At 32.4% G+C, this 16,069-nt stretch overlaps 1 protein-coding gene across 1 annotated transcript in view; it reads left to right on the top strand.

Moving 5' to 3' along the window:
- Positions 1-16,069, top strand: part of Syt4 (Synaptotagmin 4) — a 57,099-nt gene that overhangs the window by 16,177 nt on the left and 24,853 nt on the right. The window contains exons 4-7 of the mRNA XM_080151444.1: positions 4,448-4,592; positions 8,443-8,500; positions 9,491-9,536; positions 10,114-10,200. Coding sequence (XP_080007570.1) covers positions 4,448-4,592; positions 8,443-8,500; positions 9,491-9,536; positions 10,114-10,200 — 336 coding nt within the window. The remainder of the gene's footprint in view (positions 1-4,447; positions 4,593-8,442; positions 8,501-9,490; positions 9,537-10,113; positions 10,201-16,069) is intronic.

Here is a 16,069-nt window from a genome sequence, read left to right as displayed (position 1 = left end):
ACCTTAAATAGAGAACCCAATTAATTCAGCAGCTATTGAGATCTTAAGCTCCAGACAAAATTTTTACTCTTTAAATAATAAAATTTCATATTTTTCTTCTCTTGGATCTTTAAAGATACAAACCTGAAATTGAACTCTAAACTTAAAAATATGATTATACTATATTCATTTAATATTTAGATTTAAGTTGATAAGGTATATTTTGGGTTCCTAATGTTTATCCTACAATTTTTCTTTAGATATTATTGAATGACTATAGCTGATATGATATCAACCTAGTAGTAATGGTTTCACAGTGTTTTTTATTTGCTGAAAAATTATATAATAATAAATTTAAATATGATATTTTACAAAATATTGATCAGGCTACATATAAAGGGTAAATTATCACTTTGTTTGATACATCCATTCCTTCCATGAAGGGAGGAGACATTGGGCTGTTTTTCACACTAGTTCCTAAAGTTTTAAAACCAAGTTTTCCGATTCGTTGGCTTTACAGCTTTAAAGACTCGTGCTAAATTTTGATTGGTTGGTTCATTAAGCATTCAAACGTTTCAACCACTGTAATCGTATAATCTAATAAAGGAATAATTTTGTGCATAATCATTGGGTATGTACACTAATTTATTGTCCATTGTCTTATCCCTTTAGATCCCTGTGGTTTGATACAACCCCATTCCATTCCTAATATTGGATTTACCTGGATGGTCTTCAAAGCCAGGTATCTAAATGGATAAGACAATGGGCGATAAATTGATAAACATCCTCCATGATGATAATCAAAATTAACCCTACTGTTGATTACAGTTAGTGGTCAAATCGTTTAAACACTCAACTTAATGAACCAATAAAGATTTTTAAAAATCCCACAGTTGTTAAGCCAACGAAAAGAAAACGTTATTATAAAACTTTGGGGACTTCTGTAATAAACAGATAAATGCCCCCATACTCCCTGCTACAAAGCTATATAAGCAATATAATGTGTATATAATCTAGTTTGCACAGAAGCCAACCACCAAACTATTTTTCCTTTTTATAGATGAGTAGTGAAGAAATATTTTTGGAGATTTTTAGAAAATTAATTTAAAATTTCCAGTATGGCTTCGAAACCGATTGATATCCACTGGATTAAAACCGGTTCTCCACCATAAAGAAAATAATCTTATATACAATTTTCCACAAACATTAAAAAAACATACAAATTAATACCAGTTTTGTTAGACCTGGAACAACTAGTTTAAATCTTATAATTTTTCATTTTAATATTCGCAGAAAGCTGTCTATAATGTGTGTTTTAAATGATATACTATAATGTAATGCGATAAATAACTATCATAAACGTACATAATTGTCCTTGTGTTAAATATTGAAGTTTTAATGTAATTTCGGGTTTTTTATATTTTTGTGATTGTAGCTAATTGGAATAAAATTGTATAATTGGCCTTCGGATTAAAAAGCAATTAATGTTTTCTAGTTTTTCTACGGAAAAAGTTTTTTGATGCTTTTCTTTGAAGTTGTAATTATCAATTAAAACGGAGGCTAAAAGTTAAACTTTCTCCAATATTAGATTCATAACTTTAGATTAGCCAACAAAATCCTTTTTTAATCCCTCGGAGCTCTAATAATAGTCCTCCCCATTTTTTTTAATTTTGCCAATTTTGGGTTAGGTTAAGTAATGGTTCTATAGCCCCTGAAGTCTTAAAACCCAGGGGGGGATTTTTTTTGTTTTTAGGGGGTTTGGGGTGTCCTACCCCCCAAGAAAATAGCTTAAAACCACCACAGGACCAATAGGTATATACTCTGAAGAGTAGAATCCGATCGGTTCAGTGGTTACCGAGATCTTAAGCGACAGACAGACATCGTTCTACTTTGTATTATAGATAGGATGGTTGAAACATTTGAACTCCCAACTGAATGAACCAACATATCAATAATCAATAAAAGTCCCCAAGGTTGTTAAGCTACCGAATTAGAAAACGTTATTATAAGACTTTGGAGCTTAGTGTAATAAACAGCTCAATATCTCCTTCCTCCCAGCTTAAAACATTTGGATTAAGTCTCCCCGCGTGGCTATAATTTGTGCTTTTTGGGGGTTAATGCTGGGCTGCTTTAAATTAAGAATTCTTTATTCATACAAATCAATTTCTTTCTACGTGAGATTTTAGATAGACAGAAATTTGGAGAAAGGAATGATTAGATGGAAATTAATCCAGTCACAAATGTCTTTTGCAGATAATTTTGTGTGTGTGTGTAAACCATCAAACTCTTTTTAGTGCCTTTAATAAAAGGGGATAAATTTTAAAACTTTTGGCCGAAGTATCCTGAGTTACGTCATATAGAAAGTCTATTATTCTTTCTAATATTACCTCATTTGGAATTTCTATTTCAATAGTTTTTAAATTCATCCACTTTTTTATACGCACTATACAAATTTTTGTAAATCAAGTAAAAAAATAATCTATATATTCTGTTGACCTATACCTTTTTCCATGGATTTAATAGGATAGAAAAAGCATTTTGAGCATTAACTTCCAATTAAGATTTAATTTAATTTAATCTAATTTAGTTTGTTTAATCCTAGTATAAAGATAAGTAAGAATTTATGCTTGTATGTTAAGATCTTGCTAAACACTGAACTGCCCCTAGTTTATATGCAATTCAAGTTTTTAGGTTTTACCAAATAAAAAAAACTTGGTTAATAAAATAAAGGGCATCGAAATAGCGCTATGATATTAAAACAAAAAATGCACGAAGTAAAATTAATTTGCAATTTATGAATAACTTTTTTTATGCATTAGAACGTGTTCGTGTTCTAATATAAAGTAGAACTAACTTTACTTTATCCTCATTTCATAGTTTTATCCAATGAGTCAATGAAAAATATAACTGGCGATTCTAAGTACAATTAGGTTCAATGTAATTGTGAAGCAAATATAATCAGTATATATATGTGTCATAAAAAGTATTTAACTTGTATTTTTATAAATTTAAGACAAACTAGTTGCTGTGCACCTAGGGGAATCTTTATATAAAGGGGTGTACATTGGGCAGAAAAATAGACAAAAACTATCCGACGGGTTAAATCTAAAATTAAAATAGCCTAAAAGTAAAAACTTCCCTTGATATATGAGAAGTTTCACTTTTAAGGAGAACCATATCGGTTCAGTGTTTCGCAAGATCCTTCGCTTCCGTCAAAAAGATTACTACTTTATATAATAGAAATTACAGTAACATCATTTTTTTATTTAGAATTACTTTAAAATTAATTATAGCCTTTTCTGTTTCGTTGTTATTGGTAAATATTGTAGGCAAGTGTCATCTCCCTCCCTGCAAATTTCAGATTTATTTCTTTGTCCAAAATTTTTTTGCAATGGTCGATTGAGTTGTTTCAAGAGGAAAATTGCAAAACTGTTTTGTGCAAAATTGAATTAAAATGTTTTCGTTTGTTTGCGGATTTTGTACTCTAGATATTGATTCTTTGATTCGCGGCTTTAATAAATTTTAATTAGGTTACTGCAGTTGCCATGTTATGATTTTTGAATGCATGTTGCAGAATGGATATAATATTACTTGGATTTTACATCAGAGTTCCTAATAAAGTAAAACTCACATCGGGATAAAAAAAATCGATACCATCCTTCCCCCGCTTTTTACAACTTCCACTCCCCTCCTACTGGAGGAACGAACTGTCCAATACATGGGTTCAACTTTAGCAGGTTAAATTAACTACAATTTCCCTTTATCATAATATCCAATGCAGCTTAAATTTATTAACTGGATGGAATTAACATATTATGATTGAAAATTATCACAAAATTAAATTTTGATTTTTATCTTCTTCTTATGTAACTTTATAATTAGAACTAGCGGCTACGCCCTTAGCATCCAGGGGCTCTGCATTCTAAAAAATATAGATGAGCTGAAAAAAAACGTTCAAAAACTTAAATGGAAAAATAAAATAGCATAAAACAATCATATGTCAAGTTTGCTTAAAATAAAGAACGGTTCAGCAGTCATAAGATATTAAGCTGTAGACAAAAATATTACTACTTTATAATGTAGGGAAAAAGTCAAATTTTAATAACACATTTAAAGGTGAAAATTTTCAAATTGTATAATACAATTATTAAAGTTCATCTTAAATGAGTCTTGTATGAATTAGAAGCTAATAATGAATAACTTTACATAATGTTCACAGTTTTTTTTAAAGATTATTGTGTGCAAGAGTTGTGTCGTGACAGTTGATTTATATTTATGTAATGCTCCTTGGAGCTATATAACGGATATACATTTGTTTAATATATGTAAAAAATGTCTGTAGTACGATGCTATACATGATTTTTTAAAAGCTGAGAACCTGTTCTGATCCAGTGGATATTAATCGGTTTGGAAGACATACTGTACACCGATTTACAAATCATTTACTCTAAATAATTATTATTTACAGACGAACAACAATCACGAGGAGGATGATGTGTCCTGCGGGGAGAAAAGCAGCACCACCGTGGACAAGGGGAACAACAATACTGCAGAGACCAAGCTTGGCAAACTATTCTTCACTGTCAAGTACAGCTTTGAGAAGAATGCGCTGGGTAAGTTGATCACTAGATATACAGAATTGATAGAAAAATATCAGGGATGTTAAGGGATAAGACAATGAACGATAAATTGATGCAATACCCATTGATTATAAACAAAATTAGCAACACTGCGGAGACCATTCTTCCCTGTCAAATACAGCTTTGAGAAGAATGCGCTGGGTAAGTTAAATATGTACAAGAAATACAGAATTGATAGGTAATATCAGAAATGTTGAGGGATAAGACAATGAACGATAAATTGATGTAATGCCCATTGATTATAAACAAAATTAGCAACAATGCGGAGACCAAGCTCGGCTTCTTCTTCACTGTCAAGTACAGCTTTATGAAGAATGCGCTGGGTAAGTTAATCACAAGAATTACAGAATTGATAGGAAGAAACATGGTTTTGAGGGATAAGACAATGAACGATAAATTGATGTAATACCCATTGATTATAAACAAAATTAGCAACTGTGGAGACCAAGCTGGGCAAACTATTCTTCACTGTCAAGTACAGCTTTGAGAAGAATGCGCTGGGTAAGTTGATCACTAGATAACAGAATTGATAGAAAAATATCAGGGATGTTGAGGGATAAGACATTGACCGATAAATTGATGTAATACCCATTGATTATAAACAAAATTAGCAACACTGCGGAGACCAAGCTGGGCAAACTATTCTTTACGGTTAAGTACAGCTTTGAGAAGAATGCGCTGGGTAAGTTAAATATGTACAATAAATACAGAATTGTTAGGTAATATCAGAAATGTTGAGGGATAAGACAATGAACGATAAATTGATGTAATACCCATTGATTATAAACAAAATTAGCAACACTGCGGAGACCAAGCTCGGCAAACTATACATGGATAATTAAACCAATAAATAGTTAAGCAAAAGTTAGCAACCTGAATCAGTTTTGATATAAAAAGAAATCGATGCAGAGTTATACAATATAGGTAGAAAAAAGGACTAAATTTTCATGGGGGGATGAATCATCTAGGGCCTCTTTACTCTAGAAGGGAGAAAAAAAAATAGACTGGAACTCAATCGGTTCAGTAGTTATTGAATTCATGAGCTTCTGACAAAAGTTGCTGCGTCTTTACATCTAGAGGCTCTGAATTCAAATGGGTAGAAATGGACTAGATAACTAGCTTACAACCATCATAAGACTTAAATCTGAAAATATTAACCATCACGGGACCTATTTGAAGACTACCTAGAATATAAATTTATATATGTTTTAATTGATTTATCTTATTATTTTCTGATAAATGATCTTTCTAATAATCACGAATGGCATTTAATTTTTACAAATGTCAGATTAACAAATATTTGTATTTTTTATTTTAGTTGGTTTTTTTTTATTTTTTAACTATTAATGTTAGTTTGACTTTAGAATAACATTTAATACGCTATTTCAATGATTATTATTTCTCGCATATTTTTTAGTCTCGAGGGGCTAATGGCCCTGGCTTATAAAACTGGTATCAATATTAACTAGTAAAATATAGGTTTTTTTAGCCAAAAATATGAATACTCTGGAAATTCGACCAGATATCATTTGTTTATGCCTATATAGAGAGCCCCACGTTATTATTTAAATCATAAGTGCATGGCCTAATTTTTTTTTCATATTTTATATGAAGTTCTTTTAAATCCACAATAATATTTGCTATTTGTACATATAGAAATACATTAATTAATTAAGATTCAAAATTTAAAATAAATTTCAAAGTATATAAAGATTTCAAAAAAAATATTATAGCAATTCAGAATCTCATACTGGAATAGGTCACTAGGACGAACAAACATTAACACTTATAGAATAATCATAATATATGCTAATGTTCTAAATGTCAAAACAAAATTGGAGTAAAGTAAATTTGTTGAAAAACTGAAAACGGACATTCTTGTAACGATTATAAAGTTGCTACGTTTTCTAAATCATAAATACTTAACTACTATAAGAATCACCATGCAAAGTTTAAAATGAATAAGACAATTCTAACATGCCCAAGTTAACGAAAAAACTATCCGGACGGACAAACGGACCGACACTATTTTTAGAAAAGTTTTGCTTTTAATAGACACATCACTTTGAATTTGTAATTCATAATTAAAAATATGTTTATAAATATGTTTTACAAGTATTACAAAGACCTGTTGGTTCCTTCATTTGCACCAGATTTACAAAAACGAACAACGTTTCATTTTTCTCCATATTTTGGCAATTCTTGCCTTTTCTTTCACAAGCAACACAAATTATTTTGGATCTTTTTAATGATCTATTGCAAACTATGGCATGTTTGTTATTTAAGAAACAATCACACTAACAAAGAATTTTAGTACTAAAAAGCTTCACGGATTTTTTATTTTTTAACTTGCGGATTTTTTAAAATGAATTTTATAGTTTAAAAAACATAATTTTACAGCTTTTTTTCAAGAAAAAATACACTCAAGTTCAAATGCAATTTATTCTTTAGGCCATGCACTTATGATTTGAATAAAAACGTGGGGCTCTATATATAGGTATAAATAAATGATATCTGGTCGAATTTCTAGAGTATTCATCTTTTTGGCTAAAAAACCTATATTTTACTAGTGTATTACGATTTTTATTTTGTAATTTGTAGAATATTGTCTATAATACGATACGAAATTTGCAAGATCGTTGAAGAACATATAGGAAGAGGTGCTGCCACTTTAACCACTAGCAAAATATAGCCACTGTGTTTTTACAAAAAGTGGGAGTGTTTTTGTCAATTTCGTTTTTGGCAATAATTTTTTCCACTGTCAAAATTACACCTTTACTACTGTCATAAACACAGTTTTACTCTCATTTTCACACCCATGAAATTCAATGAGACTGTCAAATTCACAGTTTTCATGACAAAAATGCACCTATTTTCGGCTATACTCAAAAATACGTTTTCTGAGACCTCTATTTTTATATGAATATTGAGTTTTTTAATAAAGATGTTATAACGTATGAGTATTAATGCTTAAAGGTTAAATTATTCTACACAATAATAATTCTAAACTCAGCAAAAGGAAACCTGCAAAGCCAACCTGTAGAGGAGCTTGAGTCGGAAAATATTCAATTTTCAAAAATTTTGTAAATGTGTTTACATGTTATTTTTACACAATTTTTACCACACTCATAAAATATTCAGCGAAGCTTTCAACTCAAAATTTACAATGATTTGATTATATTTAAGCCGGATTTCAGGGATAGGACACTGAATGCTAAATGAATACCCTCCCAGTTATAATAGATAAAGATTAAGTAGATAGAATTAAGCAAAAGATTTTTGTACTTACTTCCATTTACAAATCTTTACCCTAATCCTTAAATAAAAGTAGCAGGTTCTTTGTGTGTTTATCTGTCTGTACCAAAGGATCTCGTTAACCGCTGATCCTATATGGTTATCCTTTACAGTGTAGCTTCTCATAGGTCTTGAAAAGGTTTAAAGCTATTTTAAGGGAGGGTACTACTACCATCCCAAGAGAAATCGCCTCTAGAAATGAAATACCGATATAAGTACCCGATAGGCAGCGTGTAGTGTGTCAAAACTTTTTAAAACTACAATTTAAAAGGTGGGGAGGGGGGAATCCCCAAATCTCTATAGACCCTTGGTACATAGTTTGGATACTCAAGTTAATAAACCTACTATTTAAATATAATATATGTACTCACAGTTGTTAAGCCAGCGAAGAAGAAAACGTTATTATAAAACTTTGGGGACTAGTGTAATGAACAGCCCATTGTTCCCTCCTTCTCTGCTTACTACTTCACTCTTACACATTCAACAATACAATTTTAAAAATATGAAAATTAATCATAATCATTTTTAGTTGTTACTGTAAACAAGTGTACGAACCTACCAGCTAAGGATTGTCAAAATAAGAGCAGGTTAGTTTTTTAATACCTAGTGATGCACCTGTCTATAGAAGCTTTACAAAATTACTCAAAATATCAGCCATGTGACGGCATAAAAGGGGAAAAAAACCATAAAAAAGAGATTGATAATCCCTCATTTTATGACGTCACATGGCTGATATTTTGAGTCATTTTGTAAAGCTTCTGTCTATAGTGCCGTAGCAGAATGGGAATAGATGTCAATGCTTATAGGCCACCTATTCTATTGACGTCAGGAAATACCATATACCTCATCTCTTTTCTAGGGGGTTTCTTGTCCCCTCCCTTTCTCTTTCCCTCTACTTCGTCAATATAATAGGTAGGCCAAATGCTGTGACATATATCCCCATTTTCCTAGGGAACTACAAACACAGCTAAAAATCTGACAGTTAGTGACAAAACCTTGATAAATCTGAATTTTCTCAGATTTTGTCAGGTTTCTAAATCTAAAACTTAATTTCCGCCTCTCAATTTTAATCTCTGATTTTTGATCAAATTTCCTTATGGGTTAATTTTCAATTATGTTAAGATTTTATGTAATTTTTTAAATCGTATTAAAAAAGTTTTAATAAATGATTGGCTGCTTAAAAAAATATTTGATATTTGAATAAAAAGATAACAATAAAAGTACAATAACTTATTTCAGTTAAAAGTTAACTTCAAGAGACTTAAATTTGCAACTATTTAAAAAAGATAATTGTTATTTAATATATTTTATGCAATTGTTTTTCATGTGATTAACTTAAAGTTCGTGCAAAAATATGTATACTTTTTATAAATACAAATTGCGCAGCTTGTGTTAATTGTAGAGAATACCACGCATATCGTTAAACTGCGTTGAGCTCTAGTTTTTAGAAATATAAGTACCACCCATGTGCTGTTTGTACTTAAATAGCTACTTTGAAAAATGTTAGGATGTTTGAATAATGCAATTTGCGAGTTAATGAGTTAAAATCTTCTAACTTATATTTATATTAATTTTAGTGATCCTTATGTGAAGCTTCAACTTTTGCCTGAGAAACAACACAAGGTAATTATTTGTTTTTAGGTTGAAACATGTTTAATTTTTTTACCATTGAGAAAAATTCAACATTTTCTTGTTTGCAAAAGAAACTATCGGATCAACTGCAGTTCATGGTAAAATATTCTTGGTAACAAATATTTCCAAAAATATATGAATTTTAAAGGCTGCTATCTGCCAAACGGCTGAACGTACAGATCATGCCCGTAAACTGTTTTAAGAGTTTTAAGAGAGTTATAAGAATGCCTACAAATAATCTGGAATAGCCATAAATCAATAATGCATAATTATCTCGCAGTGCAGAGAAATAAGCATCTGTAAATATTTCATGATTATCTGTCCAAGGTTATGACCCTCTTATAAAGGACAATCTTAGAAGAGGTTTCTTTAGGATTTTAATTGATGTATTATAAATGGACCTTACACCAGCAGGTTAAAATAACTATTCCCCTCCTCGAATCCACCTAATTTACCACATCCCCTTCACTCCTACTGGATGCACGAACTGACCAATACAGGAGTTGACGAAAGTTTTTCCCTTGTTATAATATCCACGTATATTATGTATCAATTATAATTATTCCAGGTTAAGACCCGTGTACTGAGGCGTACTTTGAATCCAGTTTATGATGAAGACTTCACCTTCTATGGAATTCACTTCAATCAACTACCGGTAAATAAACTTACAATTACCTCTGGATGTCGCTTCAGGTTCTAGCCCTCTCCACGCACCTAAAACATAACTATTGCGATGTAAGTCGTCTTTTCGCCCAATAGAAATTGGGTAAGCCAACAGACAACCAACCCTTTAATTGAACGATCTTTGTCTGGAAGTCCTAATAATGAGTTGCGCATGTTTATGAATGAATTCCCCATACTCTTACTATTTATGTCAGGCGACCAACATAGCAGTAGTAGGCATCATTATTACCATCTCTAGCATGAAGCAATCCGACGTATTATCAATACGCTAAAAATCATTTCTAAAAGGTAAATACGTATTTCAATCTAAGAATGTAGCCCGAATGTATCCCATGTATATTGAGAAAAGCTCTAAAATTTTAAGAATGTAATTGATTGAAATACAACTACAATATGTATATCTATTAAAATCTTAAAAAGCAATTTGAAAAATTTTACAAAGAAGCTTTAAATTGATCCTGAACAGATTTAGCCTTTTTGTGGAATAGGTCGCAAAAAGAAATAAAAACTATGCACACAAAACACATTATCTAAGAGGTAATATGTAACTCTTTTTAGTTGATAAATGTAGTTAATATTTGATGTAATATTATTCTGTAGAATCTTATCTTTTATCCAATAACTTGAATCATATTGATGTATTGAGAACAAGGGCGTGCTCTATCCAATAACTTGAGTCATATTGATGTATTGAGACCATGGATGTGCACTATCCAATAACTTGAGTCATATTGATGTATTGAAAACAAGGGCGTGCTCTATCCAATAACTTGAGTCATTTAGATGTATTGAGAACAAGGGCGTGCTCTACCCAATAACTTGAGTCATATTGATGTATTGAGAACAAGGGCGTGCTCTATCCAATAACTTGAGTCATATAGATGTATTGAGAACAAGGGCGTGCTCTATCCAATAACTTGAGTCATATTGATGTATTGAGAACAAGAGCGTGCACTATCCAATAACTTGAGTCATATAGATGTATTGAGAACAAGGGCGTGCTCTATCCAATAACTTGAGTCATATTGATGTATTGAGAACAAGGGCGTGCTCTATCCAATAACTTGAGTCATATAGATGTATTGAGAACAAGGGCGTGCTCTATCCAATAACTTGAGTCATATTGATGTATTGAGAACAAGAGCGTGCACTATCCAATAACTTGAGTCATATAGATGTATTGAGAACAAGGGCGTGCTCTATCCAATAACTTGAGTCATATTGATGTATTGAGAACAAGGGCGTGCTCTATCCAATAACTTGAGTCATATTGATGTATTGAGAACAAGAGCGTGCACTATCCAATAACTTGAGTCATATAGATGTATTGAGAACAAGGGCGTGCTCTATCCAATAACTTGAGTCATATAGATGTATTGAGAACAAGGGCGTGCTCTATCCAATAACTTGAGTCATATTGATGTATTGAGAACAAGAGCGTGCACTATCCAATAACTTGAGTCATATTGATGTATTGAGAACAAGAGCGTGCACTATCCAATAACTTGAGTCATATTGATGTATTGAGAACAAGAGCGTGCTCTATCCAATAACTTGAGTCATATAGATATATTGAGAACAAGGGCGTGCACTATCCAATAACTTGAGTCATATTGATGTATTGAGAACAAGAGCGTGCACTATCCAATAACTTGAGTCATATTGATGTATTGAGAACAAGAGCGTGCTCTATCCAATAACTTGAGTCATATAGATGTATTGAGAACAAGGGCGTGCTCTATCCAATAACTTGAGTCATATAGATGTATTGAGAACAAGAGCGTGCTCTATCCAATAACTTGAGTCATATTGATGTATTGAGAACAAGAGCGTGCACTATCCAATAACTTGAGTCATATTGATGTATTGAGAACAAGAGCGTGCTCTATCCAATAACTTGAGTCATATAGATGTATTGAGAACAAGGGCGTGCACTATCCAATAACTTGAGTCATATTGATGTATTGAGACCAGAGGCGTGCACATCATTAAGACTGGGTGTAAGCTGAGCTGGATCTTTAAATCGTTTAGTGGTGCGCTGAATCGGGGCGATTCAGTTGGGCGCACCTAGATATTTTTAGATTTCAATCTTTAAATAAAAATTGAATGGGCGAATCAGCGCGCCCAGTGGCGCGGTACTGGCGCGTTAATGGCACTCAACGAGTGACATTGCCGCGCCAAACCGAGTTGAACTGGATCGCCCCGATTCAGCGCACCACTAAACGATTTAAAGATCCAGCTCTAGTAAAATTAGCACAAAAAAAATAAATTCCCCCATCCCCTCCATGGAAAAAGTTTCCCTTGAAAATTCATTCCACAAGAATGTTCTAAGGTGTTTCCCAAAAACTTGGATGCTATAGATTTGTCCAAAAAATCAGATTGAATAAAGGTTCCTTAAGTTTTAATGCCAATGCATGAGAAGAGTTGTTTATGAAACGTTACATTTTACAGTCCAATATCCTCTCTCATCCTTTGTTAGGGTGGTTAATTCATGAAATTGCATTTTGCATTTTTGATTGTAATTTAATGCTCCCCCCTTAAAGAAGCCTGAATATTAAAGAGCTGGTAACTCTCACACCTTGCTAAAATTCAGTATTTTGGGTTTATGGGTTTTTCAAAGGGTGCATCAACCACCCTACTCCCACCCATGTGAACGCCTTTAATTGAGAAACATCATTCATATTATTTTCCAATATGGTTACAAATATATCCAGGGATAGAGTTATGAAATTTGAATGGATATAGAATATATGTGGATATAATGACAGAAGGAAAACTTGTCGTCAATTAAGCTTGCTAACATGGAACTCATTTATTAATCAGTTTGTGCATCCAATAGGAGGGGATGGGGTAAAAGGGGATGGATTGTTATTTTAGCTAGCTACAAGATTCACTTTTAGTAGAATAAACGATAATCGGGTGTAAGACCCACCCAAGTAATAATAAATCCATTGACTACATACCTAGGGTGTCCCATAGTGTAGTGGTTAGCGCACTACGCTGTGGTTGGGAAAAACCGAGTTCAAGTCCCCACATAGACTTTGCACTTGATTGACAAATGCTGTCGCAATTTGTCAGATTATGATCACGCAACCTTCCCTAAGATGCCCTAGGGTTGTAAGGGGGGAGATTTGTAGGAAGTTAGGATTCTACAAATCAAGCAGCTCTAACTAAGCTTTCCCTCATCCATGCTCCTCGTATGAGAGTGCCATTAATTAGGGTGGCTTAATATGGAACACCTGCCAAAACTCTAGGCCAGGGTGATGTAATAATTGAGTAGCTTCCACGAGAATTGCGGGTCAGCTTGTAATGTAACATAGAATACAATCAGCTGTGCGCGAAGCTTACCAATCTAAGATTGGCCAAAGGATTCTCACTTCCAGTCTCCGTGTGCATCTGAGTCCTAACTTCAGAGAATCATGGCTACAACAACAACTACATACTTAGGTTGATATCATAACAAATAAAAACAGTGATAAGATTTGTCTTATGGCAAATAAAAGGAATCTACTCATATCTGGTATATATAAGAATATATATAACATGGTTACAAATTTAAATAAAAAGCCTTTGATGTTTCACCAACTTTGTTAGAATTTAAATTTTATTTCACCTAAAAAAAGATGAAAGTTATGTAACTTTGTAGATTGTATTTGTATTTTACCTGACATTTGCTTTCGTAAATAAATTTATTATAGTTTAAGTTTAAAAATAAAATAGAGCATCTAGGGGTTTCGTATCTTCTTATGGAGGGGTTACCTTCTATTTTTGTCATAAAAAATAGAAAAAAAGGTAGATGCATCTAACAGACAACTTTTTGGACTTTTATTGAATTTTGATTGGTTTGGTTCATTAAGTTGAGTGTCCAAACCATTAATTTAAACCTACAGAAGGGGTAATTCAGTGTGTCATCTTTGGGGATGTACATCATTCATTAGCCAGTGTCTTATATATTTAGATATATTTAAATACACAATCAATATGAAAATAAAGTTAATTTTAAAGGATAAATATTTCCAAGTTCTAAACTGTTTCAAAATTGAAAATTGAAAAATTGACAATTGCATAAGTAAACTTTTTATTCTTTTTATTTTATATTTGATTTTTAAGGATCAAATTTTAAATTCGAAACAAATAAATTAGTTCACAATCCATTAAATAAGCTAGTATTAAATAAGACAACGTTGATTACGTCATAATCAAATGCACTAATATTTATTTGAAGATTTTTTCTCAAAATTTGAATGACAAGCACCAATCAATTATTCATTTCATATTTTATTATTATTCCAACATTAAATTTGACCAATAGAGGGGGTACGAGCTATATATAACTCTACCCAAGGTTTTCCTTTGAATATCAGCTAAAAGCATCAAAAATGTATACACTGCCAAGTCCCTACAAAAAAAAAACAATTTACTAGTAGACGAAAAAGGTCTCCACAACCAGTTAGTTGTCTGAATTATACATTTATACTAGGGTTGGGCCGGATATTTTTTTGGCCGGATACCGGATACCGGATATCCGGCTAATTTCAAATGCCGGATATCCGGTATCCGGCCGGATAACCGGCCAAATTACTACATATTAAAGTATCAAAAAAGAATATAGTCCCTTTCGTGGCAACGCACCTTAAGGGGCGATTCGTTTTATTTTTTAAATTGCTTTTAATAGGTTATTTTAGGTTAGGTTAGGTTATATTTGGTAAGGTGATTTCCCCGCAGGGTAAGGCAATTGGCCCCGCAAGGTTAGAGTCCCCCGCGAGGGGCTAGAAATAGGAGATACGCTACTGTGAAATTACGAATAATTGCTCCTTAAGGGGCGTTGCCACGAGAGGGACTATTTCTAAAAAAAATTTCTTCATAAACTGGTGTTTTATATTATACTAGCGTCTTCGTCCCAAGTATCTAGGGATATATATTAGAAGGGACATGAAAGTCCAGAAAAATAACTTAAAACCTTACAACGACTTTTTTTATAAAAATTAAACAGCCTAAAACCACCCTGAGACTTATAAGAAGCTTCACTCTAAAGAAGAACCATATCAGTTCAGCAGTTAGCAAGATCCTTTGCTACAGACAAAAAAAGCTTAGTAAATAAATCTAATTAACTATTACTACTCTCAATGTGTGATATCAATCTCTAACGGTTGGAGGATTGGCGGGGAGGTGGCGTTGAATGCCTCCCCCCCCCCCCTCTGATTTTTTTCTATCCCATTTTCTGTGTATAAAAGGTAGTGGGCTATAACTGAGTGACTTTCGAAATATGGGTATGACACATAACTCAGAGTTGAAATTTTTTAATACCTCCTTCCTGGCGGGCACAGGATACCAGCAAATCTGTTAAGGTCATTTAGGTAAAATGTAAAAATATTTTTTTACTTAAACAAAGCATTTCATGTTATCTAATACTAAAATATCCTATAGTCGTACATCATCATATGTAATATAGGTGTTCAAGTCGATTTCAGGTTCCAGGTATAATCCTGCAAGTCCTGAACCTCCAGGTCTCCAGATATCTTTAAACGGTTCCTGTGACCGCAAATTTTTACTTGAAGATTTCAAATTTTAAACTTAGGCTTTTTTTATATATCTTCATGACATATTAAAATTTCATAAAATATGTTGCCGTTTACCTGCCACCGCCAAAATTTATGTTTTGAGATTTCTAATATAAAATTTACATAAACTTAAACATATTCAGAAAAAATTGTTCTTCTAGCTTCAATAATAAGAAAATTAAAGCCATTGAAGATTAAAAAAAACAGAGATTTTTGTTGTAAAATATAAAAGATTATATTGCCGGATATCCGGCCGGATAGTTTCAATATCCGGTATCC

This window comes from Acartia tonsa, chromosome 2 (genome assembly GCF_053477335.1).
Source record: "Acartia tonsa isolate MP-2025a chromosome 2, ASM5347733v1, whole genome shotgun sequence".
Classification (NCBI taxonomy): domain Eukaryota; kingdom Metazoa; phylum Arthropoda; class Copepoda; order Calanoida; family Acartiidae; genus Acartia; species Acartia tonsa.
This window is presented reverse-complemented; position numbering and strand designations above follow the sequence as displayed.